The sequence below is a fragment of the Schistocerca nitens genome, chromosome 2 (assembly GCF_023898315.1).
Source record: "Schistocerca nitens isolate TAMUIC-IGC-003100 chromosome 2, iqSchNite1.1, whole genome shotgun sequence".
NCBI classification, from domain to species: domain Eukaryota; kingdom Metazoa; phylum Arthropoda; class Insecta; order Orthoptera; family Acrididae; genus Schistocerca; species Schistocerca nitens.
Window position 1 is genome coordinate 510,808,401 of NC_064615.1, and position 22,112 is coordinate 510,830,512.

At 39.7% G+C, this 22,112-nt stretch overlaps 2 protein-coding genes across 5 annotated transcripts in view; one reads left to right on the forward strand and one right to left on the reverse strand.

Moving 5' to 3' along the window:
• The window catches only part of LOC126236491 (uncharacterized), a 149,799-nt gene extending 148,715 nt beyond the window's left edge, over positions 1-1,084 (forward strand). For 3 of the 4 annotated variants that reach the window (XM_049945844.1, XM_049945845.1, XM_049945846.1), the window contains exon 14: positions 790-1,084. In XM_049945844.1, the coding sequence (XP_049801801.1) occupies positions 790-945 (156 nt within the window). In that variant the 3' untranslated portion in view covers positions 946-1,084. The remainder of the gene's footprint in view (positions 1-789) is intronic. The other variant, XM_049945847.1, reaches the window with a different exon arrangement.
• Positions 1,085-15,709: 14,625 nt separating this feature from the next.
• The window catches only part of LOC126236493 (tyrosine aminotransferase), a 174,745-nt gene continuing 168,342 nt past the window's right edge, over positions 15,710-22,112 (reverse strand). The window contains exons 10-11 of the mRNA XM_049945848.1: positions 16,917-17,015; positions 15,710-16,583 (exon numbers count right to left, since the gene is read on the reverse strand). Of these exons, the coding sequence (XP_049801805.1) occupies positions 16,437-16,583; positions 16,917-17,015 (246 nt within the window). The 3' untranslated portion in view covers positions 15,710-16,436. The remainder of the gene's footprint in view (positions 16,584-16,916; positions 17,016-22,112) is intronic.

The window sequence follows — 22,112 nt, forward strand, 5'->3', positions numbered from 1 at the left end:
TCACACCATTATGGAGCCACCATCAGATTGCACAGTGCCTTGTTGACGACTTACTTCAATAGCTTCATGGAGTCTGCACCACACTCAAATCCTACCATCAACTCTTTCCAACTGAAATTGGCACTCATCTGACCATGCCACAGTTTTTGAGTCACCTAGGGTCCAACCGACATGATCACGAGCCCAGGAGAGGCACTGCAGGCGTTGTTGTGCTGTTAGCAAAGGCCCCCGCATCGGTCGTCTGCAGCCATAGCCCATTAATGCCAAAGTTCCCCTCAGTGTCCTAATGGATATGTTCATAATATGCCCCACATTGATTTCTGCAGTTATTTCACACAGTGTTGCTTGTCTGTTAGCACTGGCAACTCTGCACAAACACCAGTGCTACTGGTCGTTAAATGAAGGCCGTCGGCCACTGTGTTGTCTGTGGTGAGAGGTAATGCCTGAAATTTGGTATTCTCGGCACACTCTTGACACTGTGAATCTTGGAACAGTGGATTCCTTAATGAGTTCCAGAATGAAAAGTCCCATTCATCTAGCTCCAGCTACCACTGTGCTTTCAGTGTCTGTTAATTCCCATTGTGTGGCCATAATCACCTAAGTACAAGTAACAACTCCACCAATGCACTGCCCTGTCATACCTTGTTCACATGATACTATCACCGTATGTTTATGTGCATATTGCTATTCCTTGACTTTTGTCACCGTGGTGTAGATGTTGCATATTTCAAAAATGTTTTGTGTGAACCTTTTTTGTATTCTTATGCAATTATTCCTTTTGTGTTACAGATGCATATGATGAACTGTGTGTACAGTTTTCTTACCTTGTGTGACTCTCATGCTGTTTCATTCCTCATGCAAATTTTGCCCCCCGCACCGAAAGAAATATTTAAAACAGTGCATGACAACTTCAAGAAACACTACAGGTTTACAGGAAAAGTGTGAAATAAAATTCTATGTAAAACATTGTTTGTACAGCTTGACTTTCATAACTTATGTAAATAAATATTTCAGTATATATATTTCGTATACTTTTTTGTAGGAGTGCCTTAGAAATATTAAATATATAAATGTAAAACCAAAATATATTGCTGTTTTATATTCTGACACCTGAAAATAATGTTTCACAACTTAAAAATACTGTTCTGAAAAATTAGTGCTGTGTTGTTAATACTGTTATCAGTGCAAAATGCCTAAGCAAGAGTAACTAGGTGATAAATGCAAGGCTGTAGAAGTATGCCATGTATAGGAAGATTAAAGAGACCTGTGGAGAAAAGAGAGGCAGCTATATGAATATCAAGAGCTCATATGGTAAGCCAGTACTAAGCAAAGATGGGAAAGCCGAAAGGGTGGAAGGAATATATAGGAGAGCCATACAAGGGAAATGCACTTGAAGGCAGTATCGTAGAAAGGAAGGAGTAATTAAATGAAGATGAGGTCAGAGATACAATACTGCAAGAACAATTTGATAGAATACTGAAAGACCTAAGCCAAAACAAGGCCCCTGGACTAGACAGCATTCCCTCAGAATATTTGAAATCCGTGGGAGACCCAGCCATGACTATGACAAACTGGTTCCACCTATTGCAAGATATATGAGACAGGCAAAATATTCTCAGACTTCAAGCAGAATGAAAAAATTGCAATTCCAGATATGCTGACTAGCATGAAAACCACAAAACTATCAGTTTAGTGAATTATGGTTGCAAAATAACTGACATGAATTCTTACTGAAGAATGGAAAAACTGGTAGAGGCCAGCATTGGAGAAGATATGTGTGGGTTCTGGAGAAATATAGCTACATGCAAGGCAATACTAACCCTAAAACTTGTCTTAGAATATAGGTTGAAGAAAAGTAAACCTATGTTTACAGCATGTGTATGAGGGTTGCCCAGAAAGTAATGCACCACATTTTTTTCTCTGCTGAAAACAATGCTATGAATGCGAAATGTTATGATGTATTATTTGAAGTCTCCTGAGTGAGTGCACCAAATTTCCATCACTTCCAACAGACAGTTTCAAAATGGTGTCTGTAGGTGATGTATGTTAAAAACTACATGCCATCATTGAATTTCTCACTGCAGAGAAAGAAACTGCGGGGAACATTCACAAACACTTGTGCAAAGTCTGTGGAGCATCTGCTGTCGACAGAAGTACAGTTAGTCGCTGGGCATGGAGGGCGAGGTCATCAGAAGGCAGTTCTGTGGAGCTCCATGATTTACAGTGGTCGGGGAGACCATCCACGGCTCTCACACGTGACATGTTGCAGCGAGATGATGATGTCATTTGCAAGGGCAGATGCATTCGTGGAAGACATTTTGAAGATGATGAGCAGGTGATCTACACAGTGAAGCATTGGCTCCACCATTAGGACAAGAATTGACAGCAACAGGGCATACATGCCCTTGTTTCGTGATGGAGGAAGGCTATACGACAGGATAGATATTACATGGAAAAATAGGGTATGTAGATAAAACACCATTCTTTTGTGTGTGCAATTCTCATTATGTTCAATAAAGAATAGTTTAAGAAAAAAATGCAGTGCATTAATTGCTGGGCAACCCTCATAGATATGTAGAGAGTTTTTTACAGTGTTGACTGGAAAAGCTCTTTGAAATTCTGAAAGAAGCAAGGAAAAAATACAGTGCAGATATCAGAAACTTCTACAGAAATCGGGCAACAGTTATAAGACTTGAGGGACATGAAAGGGAAACAGTAGTTGAAGAAGAGTAGGCAGTTATTTAAACTGCACACTGAGCGAACTGTAAAGAAAACCAAGGAGTTTGGAAAGGGAATTAAAATGCCAGGACAAGAAATTAAAACATCGAGGTTTGCTAACAAATTTGAAATTCGGTCAGAGCTGGTAAAGGACTTGGAAAAACAGATGAACAAAATGAATGGTGTCTTGAGAAGAGATTATAATATGATCATCAATAAAAGTATGACAAGGATAATAGAATGTAGTTCAATGAAATGAAGCAATGCTGCAGGCATTGGATTAGAAAATAATTAGGGACAAGAAATCTTCAAACTATGACATGAAACTGGCAATTTTTAGTGAAATAACATGAAAATGGCAGTTTTAAGAAATATCATGGAATTTGTCATGTTTTATAAATCTGAGGATGGTAGCTTACCAGTATTTGTAATTGATAGTAACTGAATGTTAAAATTGCCTTTTGACTTCTTATTTCCTCAAGGCTAACGTTTGTGTATAATCTTAAAACGACAGTTCATTCCCCACATATCTAACTATGATGTGACATAAAAAAAGCACCAAAACTGGCAAAAAAAACACAAAAATTGGCAGAAAAGCACTGTAATGGGCAAAAAAACAGCACCAAAATTGGTGAAAACACAGCCCCAATGTGGCTAAAAACAGCACAGTGCCAAATCTGGCAAAGAACAGCAACACCAAATCATAAAAGAGACAACACCAAATCTAACAAAAACTTAAAATCAAAACTGAAAAAGTCAAAAAAATGGAAAAAATAATACTTAAATTGACATAAAATTGGCAAAACATAACACCGTATTTGGCCATAAAGCAAAATGATTTTTTCCTGTCCCTCTATAATCAAGACAAAAAATAATGAATGACTTTTGCTATATGGGCAGCAAAAAACTGACAATGATTGAACTAGAGAGGCTGTATAATGCAGATTTGTAATATCAAGTAAAGTATGTATGAGAAAAAAAGAAAGTTATTAACGCTGAATATAAATTGAAGTGCTAGGATGTCTTTTCGGAAGGTAATTGACTGGAGTGTAGCCTTGTATTGGAGTGAAACATGGATGATAAATAGTTCAGGCAAGAAGAGAATAGAAACTTTAAAAATGTGATGCTACTGGTGATATTTTCATCTTATGTATAATACCCGCAAATGTAATTTTCTGTTTAAAGCTTTTCTGTTACATATCATGTTGATATTCCAGGGCAGTATATTGCAAAAGAACTCTAATCTATGTTTTTTATTGATACTCCTACAACAGATTGAAGAGACAACCTGTAGTTGAAAACAGTTGACAGGAAATGCCTATTTACTGATTTTAATTTTTTTTTGTCTTTGATTTCCTTAATTGATTTGAACTGAATGCCATAATGGTTTCTTAAATAAATTTACGGTCCAGTCCCGTCCCCATTCTTGTCCGTTCCATTCCGTGGTAGTGAACAGTTTATAATGCCATTATTTGGGATATTAAATTTTAACTTTTTTCTTTCGTAAATCTAAATTATTTTAAATTACTGTATATGCAAGATTCTGTTCTGAATAATATATGCAAGTTTATTGATAAAAAGGAACTAGCACAAGCTTGTTAAAAATGTAGTCTCTCAAAAAGCTGTAGATATTTTGTAGAAAAATCTGCACAGGAATGTTATTTTTAATTCTTTCAACAGAAAATAAATGTTTATGGGTCTCTAATTAGTAACCCCGTGCCACAAGGATCATATCTCTGTGGAAGACCCAGATGAAAGACCTGCCCAATACACCCATCCACCCACTACTTCCTATTCCAGTCCTGTTACAGGTTTATGCTATGCTGTCAGGGGCCCGACCACCTGTGGAAGCAACCACATCATTTACCAGCTCTACTGCAATCACTACACATCTTTTTCTGACGGTATGACTACCAACCATCTGTCCAGCAGGATGAACAGCAACTGCAAAACTGTAGCCAAGAGCAAACTAGACCACCCTGTGGCACAACATGCAGCTGAACATAACATGCTTGATTTCAATGGGCTGCTTCACTGCCTGAGCCATCTGGATCCTCACCTCCACCACCACCTTCTCTGAATTGCACAGAAGGGAATTATCTTTGAAACATATTGTCTGATCCCAAAATCATCCTGGCTATGGTAACTTGCTGTTCCCACATCTTTAACCCAAGTTTCCATCCCTCTGGCTTGTCATCTTTGCCCATTCTCATATTTTATCTCTTTGTTTGCTGCCCTCTGCCAAAGCACTGCCCATCTTTCCCCTCTTGCATCCTTTTTCACTCCGTTTTCCCCACCTCCTTGTCCCACAATCTCCTGACGCTACATCTGTTGGCATTCTGGTCCCTCCACACTACACCAGACAGCACTCCTCTCTCTTCCTAACCATATGCTGCTATCCCTTCTCCTTTCCGCTCTGTCCAGATTGCATTCTGGCACGAGCCTCCGGAGTTGGCAGTCATGATGTATGAGTGAGGTGTGTGTGCTTGTGTGAATGAATGGTGTGTGTTTCTTTTCTCCTGACAAGGGCTGTGCCCAAAGCTTATGGGTATGTGTCTTTTAATTGTGCCTGTCTGCAGTTAATGTGTCATCTTTACGGTAAGTAGCAATTTATCTTTTCCTGCATTGTCGATATTTCTATCTGGAGTTTCCATTGTTTCAAATGGATAAGAATATTTTAAACACTGTTGCAGATATACCTAGAATGTTCTAGGCTGAAGTAGATGAATTTTAAACCTTGAATGATGTTTCTGTATAACTGTTTTATTTATTTTTGAACTGACTGGATTTGCTGTGAAAATACTAAAAGAAAAGGAAATCATATGTAAGGATACTTCAAAATCAAGGTGGAGAAATTTTAAAAATATTTTCAGAAAATTTTCTCCTCTCCAGCCACGTCAAAGGGAACAGCATGCATCTGTAGGTAATTTAGGTTATCAGTCATCTTAAAATGAAGCTGAAGGCTTGAATAAGGAATGAGAAGTGAATAATAAGTATATGAACCTTCACCAAAGTAAATTCATGTGAAAGGATTTTTCTGATTTTACAGCTTGCTATAAAGTACTATAGGTTTCTGTAATTAATTATGCTTTCATTTTTAATGAGAATTTGTTGTTTTATCTTGAAATTGTGTACACAGCAAAAATAATTCTACACTCCTGGAAATTGAAATAAGAACACCGTGAATTCATTGTCCCAGGAAGGGGAAACTTTATTGACACATTCCTGGGGTCAGATACATCACATGATCACACTGACAGAACCACAGGCACATAGACACAGGCAACAGAGCATGCACAATGTCGGCACTAGTACAGTGTATATCCACCTTTCGCAGCAATGCAGGCTGCTATTCTCCCATGGAGACGATCGTAGAGATGCTGGATGTAGTCCTGTGGAACGGCTTGCCATGCCATTTCCACCTGGCGCCTCAGTTGGACCAGCGTACAGACCGCGTGAGACGACGCTTCATCCAGTCCCAAACATGCTCAATGGGGGACACATCCGGAGATCTTGCTGGCCAGGGTAGTTGACTTACACCTTCTAGAGCACGTTGGGTGGCACGGGATACATGCGGACGTGCATTGTCCTGTTGGAACAGCAAGTTCCCTTGCCGGTCTAGGAATGGTAGAACGATGGGTTCGATGACGGTTTGGATGTACCGTGCACTATTCAGTGTCCCCTCGACGATCACCAGTGGTGTACGGCCAGTGTAGGAGATCGCTCCCCACACCATGATGCCGGGTGTTGGCCCTGTGTGCCTCGGTCGTATGCAGTCCTGATTGTGGCGCTCACCTGCACGGCGCCAAACACGCATACGACCATCATTGGCACCAAGGCAGAAGCGACTCTCATCGCTGAAGACGACACGTCTCCATTCGTCCCTCCATTCACGCCTGTCGCGACACCACTGGAGGCGGGCTGCACGATGTTGGGGCGTGAGCGGAAGACGGCCTAACGGTGTGCGGGACCGTAGCCCAGCTTCATGGAGACGGTTGCGAATGGTCCTCGCCGATACCCCAGGAGTAACAGTGTCCCTAATTTGCTGGGAAGTGGCGGTGCGGTCCCCTACGGCACTGCGTAGGATCCTACGGTCTTGGCGTGCATCCGTGCGTCGCTGCGGTCCGGTCCCAGGTCGACGGGCACGTGCACCTTCCGCCGACCACTGGCGACAACATCGATGTACTGTGGAGACCTCACGCCCCACGTGTTGAGCAATTCGGCGGTACGTCCACCCGGCCTCCCGCATGCCCACTATACGCCCTCGCTCAAAGTCCGTCAACTGCACATACGGTTCACGTCCACGCTGTCGCGGCATGCTACCAGTGTTAAAGACTGCGATGGAGCTCCGTATGCCACGGCAAACTGGCTGACACTGACGGCGGCGGTGCACAAATGCTGCACAGCTAGCGCCATTTGACGGCCAACACCGCGGTTCCTGGTGTGTCCGCTGTGCCGTGCGTGTGATCATTGCTTGTACAGCCCTCTCGCAGTGTCCGGAGCAAGTATGGTGGGTCTGACACACCGGTGTCAATGTGTTCTTTTTTCCATTTCCAGGAGTGTATTTATCCCACCACCACCTACTCCAGTCCGGTCACAAACACCATCTATCCCATCAAAGGCGGGCTACCTGTGAAACCAGCCATGTGATCTACAAGCTAAGCTGCAACCACTGTACTGCAGTCTATGTAGGCAAGACAAGCAACAAGCTGTCTTTTCGTGTGAATAGCCACCGACAAACTGTGGCCAAGAAACAAGTGGACCACCCTGTTGCTGAGAACACTGCCAAACATTACATCCTTCATTTCAATGACTGCTTCACAGCCAGTGCCGTATGGATCCTTCCCATCAACACCAGCTTTTCTAAATTGTGCAGGTAGGAAGTTTCCCTGTAATGTATCCTATGTTCCCGTAATCCTCCTGGCCTCCACATTCGTTAGTCATTGTCCTCACCCATCCAGCCCCTTCCCTGTTCCCATTCCAGCACTACACAGCCCTCATTCCACCATCACACCCAGTCATTTTACCTCTCTCCTTTTCTGCTGCCTCACCCTCCTCACCTCTCGACTGCACACAGTCCAACCTCTCGACTGCACGTAGCTGCCCTACCCTCTCGTCACCTCATCCCTGCGCACTCCCAAGCAGCACTTCACTGTCTGCCTACCCTACCCTACTATCCCTCCCCCTCCCCAGCCTCCTCCTTACCCCCATCCAGTCACCACTCCCATCATGCACTGGTGCTGCTGCTCGCAGTGTGGCTTCAGTTGCCAAAGACTGCAGTTGTGTGTGTGTGAATTGCATCTGCTTGAGTATCTGTATGTGTCTGCCATCTATTTTTTGCTGAAGGCCTTACTGGCTGGAAGCTTATTTGTGACAGTCTTTTTGTTATGCCTGTCTGCGACTTAGCATCTCCACTATATGGTGAGTAGCAACTTTCCTTTTGATAATAAAAAATGATTATAACAGTTATAAATAAATTATAAACATACAAATGTCCTATGGCATATTTTGTCTAGTTTTAGTCTCATGATTTTAGTTCTCACTATATGCCTTGTGACTTTGACACAGAAAACACACATCTTCTGATTTTCAAATAAAATAACCAAATATTACAAAAATGGATACTACTGCAGTAACTGTTGTAGTGACCAACTTTTCCTTATCAGTATTAAACCACATTTCACCATTGCCAGTGAGAGCTATTGATCTCACTCCCTCTCATCTCTGAGAACTTCCCTAACACCCCCTTGCTTTAACAACCCACCTTCTCCCTACTGCTTCATTTCTTTCCTTTTCCCTCTTCCCATAACTGTGGAGGTGAATGTTATTGTATTGTGTGAATGTGCAACTAAAACTAAAAGAAGAGTAGAGGCTTGAAAGTTGGTGAGATTATAAAATCTTTAAATCTGACTGTGTCACCTGCCGTTCATCTACTCTGCGTAGTAGCCTATCCTCATTTTTATGTATTGTTTTGATTCTCGATTTTGCCGGATCATTACATTTTTAGCATTATTTATGTCAAAACAACTGTCAACTGTGAAGGAACTTGTTTATTTATAAGTCATGGTTTGATGAATAACAGAACTCTCAGCAACAAAGAGGGAGTCAAAAATACATATGTTATCATTAAATTTAGTCTTAGCTTCCAATTATTTATGCTTAACATGAAACTTCCTGGCAGATTAAAACTGTGTGCCCGACCGAGACTCGAACTCGGGACCTTTGCCTTTCGCGGGCAAGTGCTCTACCAACTGAGCTACCGAAGCACGACTCACGCCCGGTACTCACAGCTTTACTTCTGCCAGTACCTCGTCTCCTACCTTCCAAACTTTACAGAAGTTCGCAGGAGAACTTCTGTAAAGTTTGGAAGGTAGGAGACGAGGTACTGGCAGAAGTAAAGCTGTGAGTACCGGGCGTGAGTCGTGCTTCGGTAGCTCAGTTGGTAGAGCACTTGCCCGCGAAAGGCAAAGGTCCAGAGTTCGAGTCTCGGTCGGGCACACAGTTTTAATCTGCCAGGAAGTTTCATATCAGCGCACAATCCGCTGCAGAGTGAAAATCTCATTATGCTTAACATGTTTCAAATAAGAGCCATGCTGCAGTGGTAACACCAGTTCCCATCAGATTACCGAAGGTAAGTGCAGTCGGGTTGGGCTAGCTTACCATCTGGTCTGGCGAGTGCTTTTGGGAAGCAGGGTGCTCTCAGCCCTTGTGAGGCAAACCAGGGACATACGTGATTGAGAAGCAGCGGCTCCAGTCTCTTAAACTGACAAAATAGCTGGGAGAGCAGTGTGCTGACCACACGCCCCTGCATAACCACATCCAGTGATGCCTGTGGGCTGAGGATAACATGGCGGCTGGTCAGTACCATTGGGCCTTCATGGCCTGTTCGGGCAGAGTTTAGTTTAGATTTTATGGTTTCAAATTATCACACAAGAAACACACTAAGAGGCAAACTGCCTGCTTCTTTACATGTTTTAGTATACATCTGCTACATACGAGGGCTGTTTTTTTTTTTTTTTTTCAACCTCCGGTCGTCCATCCCAGCAAGTAAGAGGTAGGGAGGGGCCGGACCTGTGCGTCATGTGATTGCGCAGCTCCCCCACCACAACCTCTGCCGTTTTCAACTGCAGTGTGTCAGTCGTAGCCAAGCTACGTCTGTGTAAACATGGCCGCTACACTCTATGCTCCCGCCAAATGTGAGTTACGAAGTGTAATCAGTTTTCTGCAAGCAGAAGGATGTAGTGCTGCAGAAATCCATCGCAGAATGAGAAACGTGTATGGTAACAACGTTATGGGTGATGGTAGTGTTTGGGAATGGTGTCAAAAATTTAAAGAAGGACGAACAAACGTCCATGATGAAGGTGGACAAGGTCGCAAGTCTGTCGCCACTGTAGGCCTCGTTGAGCATGTTGATCAGGTGGTGAGATGCAAACAAAGGTTTACAATTAGCGAACTGTCTGATGAATTTCCAGACATTTCAAGGTCTGCTTTGTACACAACTGTGACTCAAGACCTAGGCTATCGAATATTGTGTGCACGTTGGATCCCAAAAATGCTGAGTACCGACCACAAAACACAAAGGATGGCGTCAGCATTATCGTTTCTCACTTGTTATGCCAATGAGGGAAACATTTTTTTGAAGTCGATTGTTACTGGCAATGAAACATGGGTCCTCTATGACAATCCTGAAACAAAGGAACAATCAAAGCAATGGATGCACACACCTTCCCCAAGCAAGCCAAAAAAGTTTAAACATTCACTGACAAAAAGAAAAACAATGGCCACTGTGTTTTGGGACCATAAAGGAGTGCTGCTGGTGGACTTTATGGAGCAAGCTATGATGATAACCAAGGAAGTTTATTGTGAAACTTTACATCGTCTCCGCAGAGCCATTCAAAACAAACGCAGAGGGATACTTTCGTCTGGCATTGTTTTGATCCATGACAACGCCCGACCACACAGTGCCAACATGACAAAAGACCTCCTCAAAAAGTTTAAATGGGAAGTTTTTGAACATCCACTGTACAGCCCGGACCTAGCACCAAGTGATTATCACCTGTTCCGAGAAATGAAGTCATGGTTAGGTGGGCAGCACTTCACTACTAACGAAGAACTTCAGGACGCCGTCAAGACTTACCTGTCCTCACTGGCGGTAACATTCTTCGAGGAAGGCATTGAAAAGCTTGTGTTATGGTATGACAAGTGCCTCAATCGTTTTGGCGATTATGTAGAAAACTAAGTTAAGACTTTACTGTACTTTTGATAATAAAATTATTATTTTCTGTACATTTTTCTTTTATTTACAGCCAATTGGAGGTTGAAAAAAAACAGCCCTCGTATGTTATGGTTATTATGTTTCCTACTTTATATTTTTATAAGTATGCAGTAGAAGTTCAACAGCAGTAGGAATCTTTGTTCTGTAAGAATCAAGGTTGTTTTACACTTCATACAATATTCTTACTCCTGACATTAGGAGAATAAATACTTTACTTTTACTTTAGACAGCTTACTATAGTACATCATTTTATACAACAGGCATTGGAAATATTTGTAACTTGATTTGCATTCTAGGCATTGGAGTACAAAGTAAAATAAAACCTACCTTTTGTTAATAAATCAGTGCATAGTTTCCATGTTCATCTCATGTCTACAGCAAAGAAATTTATTCAAGAGATTTCATTTTATGTATGGCCATCTGTACACTGTTTCAGTCAGTATGTTCAAGCTAATCTTGAAAACCACTGTAGAGATTTTGATACGGTTTTTACTAATAGACAGATTGATTTATGAGGAAGTTTTGTGGAGGCACAAGACATGTGTAAGGCTGCCTGACTGCAGCACAGGCAAGCGCAAGCTACTGCTGCTGGGCGACAGGTGCAAACTATCACCAATTTCCATGTTTTCAGTAGTGTGTAGTAAGCTCAGTATGGTTGCCTTGTCCCACAGTCACAGAGTCCATCAGCTGCCGCTCCTCTCCAAGTCTGTCTTGTTCATTTCATGGGAGGATCAGATCATCAAAAACACTGAAAAAAGAACTCGAGGAGGAACTGTTCTAATTGTTCAGCACATTTGTGGAATCTAGCATGTTGTGTGTGTGAACTTAAGACTTCTACCAATATACTGCACTTTGTAAAATTGTAAGATTCTTTTGGGCACTCAACAGTGTGTTTACATTTACCAAGTGAGCACCACAAACTGTTTTGTTGCTATGGAGACTTGTGAGTTCTTTGAATGAAGTCTCTAAAAACACAGAAGTAAATACAGTGATGATGCCTGCACCAGCAATGCAATACTAACAAATGACTCAGTAAAGAGCACTGCTATCCCAAAATCATTGTATTTTATTATAATTTAATTTTAACAGTTTTCAATGGCATTTCTTTGCATTCTTTTTATCATGGGGACAATGTAACTTCTTTTAGTAAAGACCTTTGTGTGTTCATTTTCTTCACTAATGATACATGTTTTTTATAAAATATACTTCATTGTGGTTCTGTCAATTACTTAGTCATACAAGGGCTGGAACTGTAATAGTGGCAACTATTTGTTTTCAGCTCGTACAAAATAGATACACGTTTCAAAGTTTTACTGACCTTCAAAATAGTCACCAGCATTGTTTACAACCCGTTGCCAGTGATGTGGAAGTTACAGGTTTCTCTTAGCAGTTTTGTTAACAGTTCGAGTGGTGTGGTCTATTGCCCGACGAATTTGTAGCAGTTTTGAAGTGAATGCCGTGAAGTGTTTCCTTTAGTTTAGAAATTGAGTTGAACTTGAAAGGGCTAAAGTCAGGGGGTGCAGTAGGTGGTATAGCACTTAGCAGCCCCATCAGTCAAACAAGTCAGTAACAGCTTGAAATGTACATGCTTGAGAATTGTCCTGCAAAATTATGGTCAGTTGTTGTTGTTGTGGTCTTCAGTCCTGAGACTGGTTTGATACAGCTCTCCATGCTACTCTATCCTGTGCAAGCTTCTTCATCTCCCAGTATCTACTGCAGCCTACATCCTTCTGAATCTGCTTAGTGTATTCATCTCTTGGTCTCCCTCTACGATTTTTACCCTCCACGCTGCCCTCCAATACTAAATTGGTGATCCCTCGATGTCTCAGAAATGTCCTACCAACCGATCCCTTCTTCTAGTCAAGTTGTGCCACAAGCTCCTCTTCTCCCCAATTCTATTCAATACCTCCCCATTAGTTATGTGATCTACCCATCTAATCTTCAGCATTCTTCTGTAGCACCACATTTCAAAAGCTTTTATTCTGTTCTTGTCCAAACTATTTATCGTCCACGTTTCACTTCCGTACATGGCTAAACTGCATACAAATACTTTCAGAAACGACTTCCTGACATTTAAATCTATACTCGATGTTAACAAATTTTTCTTCTTCAGAAACGCTTTCCTTCCCATTGCCAGTGTACATTTTATATCCTCTCTACTTCGACCATCATCAGTTATTTTGCTCCCCAAATAGCAAAACTCCTTTACTACTTTAAGTGTCTCATTTCCTAATCTAATTCCCTTAGCATCACCCGGCTTAATTCGATTACATTCCATTATCCTCGTTTTGCTTTTGTTGATGTTCATCTTATACTCTCTTTTCAAGACACTGTCCATTCCGTTCAACTGCTCTTCCAAGTCCTTTGCTGTCTCTGACAGAATTACAATGTCATTGGCGAACCTCAAAGTTTTTATTTCTTCTCCATGGATTTTAATACCTACTCCGAACTTTTCTTTTGTTTTCTTTATTGCTTGCTCAATATACAGATTGAATAACATCGGGGATAGGCTACAACCCTTCCCAACAACTGCTTCCCTTTCATACCCCTTGACTCTTATAACTGCCATCTGCTTTCTGTACAAATTGTAAATAGCCTTTCGCTCCCTGTATTTTACCCCTGCCACGTTCAGAATTTGAAAGAGAGTATTCCAATCAACATTGTCAAAAGCTTTCTCTAAGTCTACAAATGCTAGAAATGAAGGTTTGTCTTTCCTTAATCTTTCTTCTAAGATAAGTCGTAGGGTCAGTATTCCCTCACGTGTTCCAGCATTTCTACGGAATCCAAATTGATCTTCCCCGAAGTTGGCTTCTATCAGTTTTTCCATTCGTCTGTAAAGAAGTTGTGTTAGTATTTTGCAGCTGTGACTTATTAAACTGATAGTTCAGTAATTTTCACATCTGTCAACACCTGCTTGCTTTGGGATTGGAATTATTATATTCTTCTTGAAGTCTGAGGGTATTTCGCCTGTCTCATACATCTTGCTCACCAGATCATAGAGTTTTGTAAGGACTGGCTCTCCCAAGGCTTGTCAGTAGTTCTAATGGGATGTTGTCTACTCCCGGGGCCTTGTTTCGACTCAGGTCTTTCAGTGCTCTGTCAAACTCTTCACGCAGTATCACATCTCCCAATTCATCTTCATCTACATCCTCTTCAATTTCCATAATATTGTCCTCAAGTACATTGCCCTTGTATAGACCCTCTATACACTCCTTTCACCTTTCTGCTTTCCCTTCTTTGCTTAGAACTGGGTTTCCATCAAAGCTCCTGATATTCATGCAAGTGCTTCTCCTTTCTCCAAAGGTCTCTTTAATTTTCCTGTAGGCAGTATCTATCTTACCCCTAGTAAGATAAGACTCTACATCCTTACATTTGTCCTCTAGCCATCCCTGCTTAGCCATTTTGCACTTCCTGTTGACATAATTTTTGAGACGTTTGTATTCAGGTCCTGCAGAAAGTGTCATCACTTCTGTCTATATGCTGTTCATTTTGGGAACACAATCTGTGACCAGCTCATGATAGTTGTTCGTTATAAACCAAATATAACTTTGTTTAGATGTTTCTGTTGTTGTGCTTAATTGCGGCAGGTTCTCGACCCGGTATGTTTGTGTTGTCAACAAATGTTACGTTTGTCTTTTCACTGTCAACACCCCATAGTCTGTTACTAAACATCCTGTGGAATGTAACATTTAGCTGAATATGGTGTGACGCCACTCATCATTTTGATCTTCACTTAAAACACAGATATGGGAACTACTCTCTCTCTCATAACGGTTGTTTATTCAGACTTAAATTTTCATTTGCTCTTTGTTTTGTTCTGTTTTGATATTAATTTCTTTAAGTTTGAAATATTGATTAGCAACAGTTACAGGATAATACTGCTGCGGAGCATGAAAGTAAGCTGTATCCTTCCCTACTATTCATTTCCTGTGCTCAGTCTCTCTCCTTCAGAATTTCTATGGTTATGCTTCTTTTCTCGTCTCCAACATCTTTATCCTGATAAAGAAGTTCTAGAAAATGATGAAAGTTAAAGATTCAATTGTGTTTTCAGTTTTTGTACCTGTCAGTTCATCTCTAGTTGCTTCTCTTTTTATAGTTGTGGTGCGAAACTATCTTTATCAAAAATATTTTCAGGACAGTATTTAATGCTTTGTTCAGCTATTGTATTTTGGTCATGTGATGTCTTGCTGAAATAGATTCAAATGCTGCAGAATTTGTTGGACAGTAAACACATGGAACAAGTCTAAAATATTATAACTAGTTCTTTAAATGTATTTTAACATCACAACGAAAGTCATTTCTGTCATTCAACACAAATTTTCATGGGATGTCCCACACTCATCATGGAGACTGTCTGCAGTTCCATGTACAGTGCTGTGTGTATGCATCAGTAGCTGCTTTCTTTCAGTTTGTTTGACTTCAGTTATGACAGATCCACTCACTTCTCACTTTCCATGACTGCAGAGAAAACTTCATTGTTTTAAAAGGAAAAGAAATGAATGTTTAACAACTATTTAATGTGATCTCAAAAGTTTTCTTGATGTGATTGATGAAATAAAAGTTTCATAAAATGGAAACAACAAATTGGCTGAATACCCAGAAGCACTCCATGAACTATTGAATGCATTCTAAATAGGCTGTGAACAGTTTGAGGGTTTAATGAGAAAGGTTAATGTGTATTAAGAGACAATGTGTATTTCTTCAGAAAAATGACAGCATTCTGCAAGAAAACATTCTCCAATAATTTTACACATTTCATTTTCACTATTTTACTGTAAAATTATCTTACATTGTCTACGATACAGGTCTTATGTATTTCACTTTAGAAACATGCATAAATTATATTTTCTACTTTTTTCCACTCAGTCGTCCCATTCTTTAATACAAAGTTGTAAAGATACATACATGAAGTCGTATACTTATGCCCAGTGAATATTGAAATCAGTAAAAAATATAAAACAAAATAAAATAATTAAATCTATCACTCTGGAAAGGATTGCCTATTGATATCTATTTTAGTAGGTATTTTATGAAACTTCTGTGAAATGGAGCATGTTGCTTTAATCAAATAATACAAGAAATAATGCACAGATAGACAGAAATCTAACCTGATGCATATTCACAATCTCTTCTCTGACAAACATGAAATTCATTCAGCTTTTTAGACAATAAGTGTATTGTTTTGTATGTACAAAGTTGTTATAAATTGCTTAACTTCATCACATGTATGGATTTCTATTTTTCACCTCCACTGAATATGCCAGTCACAATTAAGAAAAGCTGTCTCTGGACTTCAGGAAGTATGTTTACAAATCTGATCCAATCATAAATATAACTCATTCACATACTTCTCTTTATTCTTGAGGAGGAACATGTTAGATAATAGGTGTGGGTGCTCAGCATAAGCTCAGTAGCTTTTTAAGAAATCTAAGATTCTTTTACATCATGTAATGCTCACAGATGAAATTCGCTTTGAAAGGTAGTCCTGGTGATGACGCTGGCAGAATGCAGCTATTCTTTTGCAAGCTTTCTCCATTTGTTCTTTTGGAACTGTCAGCACGAGACGCATGTAGTTTGGGTAATTGAAACACTGTCAAAACACAGTTACAAGCAGGCATCAAAATAAGTAATATTACAAATAATGAAAAACAATTATAAGCAGGCATCAAAATAAGTAATATCACAAATAACGAAAGAGACTTCTTTTGTGCTGTTCATGTACAAATGGAACGCAATATGTTATCTTATATAAAGTGTAAATTTAGTTTATTGGTGCTTTTACACTTAGAAAGCAATGGCAAAGTATATAGTCAGAATACAGAAAAACAGCAATTTCCATTCTACAACCAATACAAAAATGAAACTGTTTGTCAACCTTTCATACTTTAAGCTGCCTCTTCTAAGAGTGCATGTGAAAACTCACCTGACTTGGTAAGCAGAACACTGATTCTTCACCAACAAGTCTTTCAACAAAATCAAGGTCTGAAGAAAATTCTGGAAATAATGTTATCGTTATTCCTACCTGAAAAACAGAAATTTCAGTATCAGTAGGTATAAAATGTACATAAAGTGTCACCTAAACTGGAATGTGTCCTACATTTTATTGTAAAATTCACATATTGAAGTATAAGCTAAACTTAAAATAAATTGATTACGAGGGCTGCTCTAAAAGTATCAAAGCTTATTTTTTATCGGTGAAACCAACAATGGTATCAAGGTGCATGCATGCTCTCTATGTTTTTAGGCATATGTAGTGTGTGTGGACCTGATTTTTTTTTCACAACTCTGAGAACAGTCAGCCACTGACAAAAGTACACGTTACTGTTAGTCGTAGGATTTTGTGTTTTGGGCAAAATGATAGAAAAAGTGGAACAATGTTATTGAATGAAATTTTGTTTTAAGCTTGGCAATGCTCAAGTTGAAACAATCTCCAAAGTTGAACAAGTGTTTGGGGACAAAGCAATAGATACCACATGGATAAAGGAGTGATACAACCACTTCAGATATGGCCGCTCACCAGTGAAGAGTGAAGCATGTTCAGGGAGGCCCTCATCATTCACAACTGAGGTGGTTAATTATCACATAAGGACCCCGGTGATGCAAGATAGGCAGATTGTGATCAGAGAACTTACAGACGAGGTTGAAATTAATACTGTATCCATTCATTCCATCTTAATGGAACATTTGGACCTCAGGAAGATCTCAGCAAAATTTTTGCTGAAGTTGCAAACAACTGAGCAGCACCAACTTCGGAGATTGCACATGACATGCTGGATACTATGAACAGTAATCCCAACTTCCTTAAACAGTGACAATTGGTGGTGTGTCCTGGGTTTGTGTGTACAAGCCAGAAACAAAATTCCAGTCACCACAATGGGAGCATCTGTCATCCCCGAGACCCAAAAAAAATGAGTCACGTCCATAGCAATGTGAAAGTCAGGCTGACCATCTTTCTTAACTCCAATAGCATAGTACATCATGAGTATTCCCAAGAAGGCACTAATGTCAATAAGGAGTACTACCAAGAGGTTCTGCATTGCCTTGATGAAGCAGTGAGACATAAACAGCTGGAAGTGGTCAGTGGGCAGTTGGCACCTTAACCACAATAAGGCACCCACTCATTGTACTGAATTAATTCAGAGCTTTTTGGCCAAACATGGCATGGCTGTGGTCTGTCACCCTCTCTATTCCCCTGATCTACAACCAAACTAAACCGAAAAAGACCTTGAAAGGGACCAAATTTAAAAAGAAGGAAGACATTATGCAAAATTCAACAGAGTAGGTGTGCACCATATCAAAAGAGACTTTCCAGCGATGCTTCCAGCAGTGGCAATAGTGTTGGAAGAAGTGCATAGAAGCTGAAGGGGACTACTTTGAAGGTGACTAGTGTCGTACAATTGTATCTGAATAAAAATTGATTTTTTAAATAAAAGTCGGATACTTTTTGAACAGCCCTCTTATATGCATACAATAGTACGTCTAGTACGATGGTGTACTGGAGAGCAATCTATGAATTTTCATTCTGTGAGCCGGCCACTGTGGCCGAGCGGTTCTAGGTGCTTCAGTCCGGAACTGCGCGATTGCTACGGTCGCAGGTTCGAATCCTGCCTCAGGCATGGATGTGTGTGATGTCCTTAGGTTAGTTAGGTTTAAATAGTTCTAAGTTCTAGGGGACTGATGACCTCAGATGTTAAGCTCAGAGCCATTTGAACCATTTTTTCACTCTGTGTAGCTGGTGGTACCTGTTTCAGGATGTACTTCAAACCTCTCCCCAAATGGAAAGAAGGGCACCTATCCCATTCATTAACTAATACTTATCTATTTTTATACATTGGAGTTATATGGCATAATGTTCTGGATCAACTCTTCATTGTGGGAGAAAATACATATTGCTCAGAAAAGAGCAACAAAGATGACATGGGGTATTCATCCTTGGATCTCTTCACAGAGCTGAGCATGCAGACAATAGTCTTATAGTGAGTGTAATTATTTCATTATGAAGTTGATTGATAACAGTCAGAGTTTTAAACAGTAACATAAATATAATAGTGGAAGGGAAAAAATGTGTACTATCCATTACTCAGCCTTTGCATACTGTCAAAAGGAATAAAGTCATAAGCCATTGATGATATGCCGAGTAGACTGAAGAGAGTAACATAAGAACTCAAGTTGAAGTTGCATCTGTTTGACAGAAGATTCCGTAACAGGGCATGTAATCATGGAAGCATTCGAAAGAAGTACATTTGCCCTGACAACATATTGGCATATTTCACAGAATAATGGGTTATCATAGATATGATCCATGGAACAAGAAACACACTAAAGTAAATGTAGTTGTGGAGTTCAGCAGTAAACGGTATATGTGTGAATAACTGTTGAATCACAATACATATAGACTCCATGTATAGTAACCCTATGAACTAAATGCTTTACTGTCCGAGTTAAAAAACTATCAGACCAAAATACATTGTTATTGCTTAGAAAGTAAGTTCTAATGCGAGCAACAACAAAATTTTCGTGTACACATCGTGTGTGGTTTCCTTTTCCAGGTGGAGATAACATTACTTTGTCGATCCCTGATCATACTCCCAACATTCACAATTCAGCTGAGCTATAAATCTGTTTGTTTTGACTTTGCCATTTTTCATGTACGGTTGTTGTATATGTGCCACTCTCAGCTGTTGTGTATCATTTTTGTGAAAGATATTAGCAGATTCAAACTGAAAATTGTGTATGTCTCTGAATTTATGTAAAGATAATGTCTTTCCTTTTGTATGAAGATTTATTTCTTTGCCAGATAAAAGGTTTTAGGCTTTTTAAAACAATGAAACTCCCTTTTGGTTCAAAATGTGTAACATTTGAGTTGCTCAAGAAGTAGTTTTTTCCTTCTTGGGAAGTATAAAAATTATTTTGCAAATACTAACACTATTGTTTGAGCTGTATTTTAAGGAAGTTCCTGTTCCATTCAAAATGCTACAGTCAACACATATTTCATAATTTTTATAATGGTTTAAAAATATTAATTTATTATTCACTCCCTCAAACATAACTGTGTTCCATATACCCGAGAACAAAGTGGAATCTTCAGGGATATATTATAAGAAAAGCAGTAAACAGCAAGTAGAAACGCAGTGTAATGTACAGGGAAGAAACACACACACACACACACACACACACACACACACAGGGGTGAGAGAAAAGGGGGGGGGGGATTTTCTGTTAATGATGAACAGAAAGATTAAGAAAAGATGTGCAAGTAGAGTAGCAAAGTAAAAGGATAAATTACTGGCACAAGCATAGTACTTTAAATCTATTCACCTTGGTGTTAATACCAACATTTGTAAATTTCTTCAACTAGCCTTTAATAACTAAATACATGCTTTGCTTATATAACACTATGTTTCTGGAAACTTAAAAGAAATGTTGATTTTCCATCAGGTAGTACTGTTCTACACTTTTTATTATTCAGCATTGCATCATTTCCAACAGTAAAATCCCTACTTGGATTAAAGATCATAACCACTGATAACCTTTTTTTCAACTGAACTACATTCAGTTGTTTATATGTAAAAGCATGAATGGTGTATTTTACCATTGTGGCCAAATAGCAGCAATAAGTATGCTGAGAAATTAAATTAACAGAAAAAAATACTGCATAAGTGAATAATAACCATTGACCCCATCACATTATCTAGAGAAAATGTTGGGATAGAACACTAGGAGGATATTTACAAAGTAAATAGTGTACATTAATATTTAACTCTAACATACTCCTGTAGCACCTTAAATCATCTACAACAAATATGGATAAAATTAAATATAAGTGAGGACAGGGAATAGATAACATCTGTGTTTAACTTGTCTTGGGCCAGGGGCAAAAAACTCTAATAATTCAGTGCAGAAACTATAACCGAGAGCTGAAACTCTTTCATCGTAGGTATTGTAAACTCTGCCAATCTGTTATCAAAAAAGGAAAACAGACATACTATGTTCAAATAATTATCAGAGGATAAAGTGAAAACAATTCAGACTTTTATTTAACAAGAAACAAATAAATCAGTTGAGTGAATGAAACTGAGCTCACAAAAATGTGGCATAAGTGAGGACAAATTGGTATCAGTGGCCACTAAATGCCTTCTTCTGAATATGGCGATGTCTTTAGCAGAGTTGTAAAACTTATGCTTACATGAGGGGACCACCCTTGAACCATCTTTCTAATCAGTTATGAACGTAAGGCATATTTTGTGACAGACTTGAATGTGCTGTAAGGACATCCATCTATAAAAACAGAAAAAAAGCAAATCATCTCTAACCATAGATCCTGTACACTCCTTCCAGTCTCTTCGAAACTTTTGTGTGGATGGTCTATAACAGAATACTGACTAATTTTTCTACCAGAGCTGATGAATTACTGAGAATAAGCTAAGAAGTTTTATTTTAAAAAAGGATTTTGTATGGAGAAACCCATGTATGATCTACAATGTGTTCACAAAGCTAAACAACAAACACTATCCTGTTGCTTCCAGAATGAATTTTCACTCTGCAGCAGAGTGTGCACTGATGTGAAACTTCCTGGCATATTAAAACTGTGTGCCACACTGAGACTTGAACTTGGGACCTCTGCCTTTGACAGGCAAAAGCTGTACCAGATGAGCTACGCAAGCATGACCCACGAACCTTCCTCCAAGTTTTATACCTGCCAGTACCACGCCTCTTACCTTCTAAACTTCATAGAAGTTCTCCTCCAAAACTTGCTGTACTAGCACTCCTGGAAGAAAGGGTACTGCAGAGACATGGCTTAGTTCTGGCCTGGGGAATGCTTCCAGAATTAATTTTAGTCTGCAGCAGAATGTGCGCTGATATGAAACTTCCTAGCAGATTAAAATTTGCTGCACTAGCACTCCTGGAAGAAAGGATGTTGGGAAGCCTAACAAGTTTTGCACAAGAACTTCGATGAAGTTTGGAGGGTAGGAGACAAGGTAGTGACAGAAGTAAAGCTGTGGGTCATTCTTGGGTAGCAGAGTAAAATTTCATTCTGGAAACATCCCCCAGGCTGTGCCTAAGCCATGTCTTCACTATATCCTTTCTTTCAGGACTGCTACTTCAGCAAGTTTTGCAG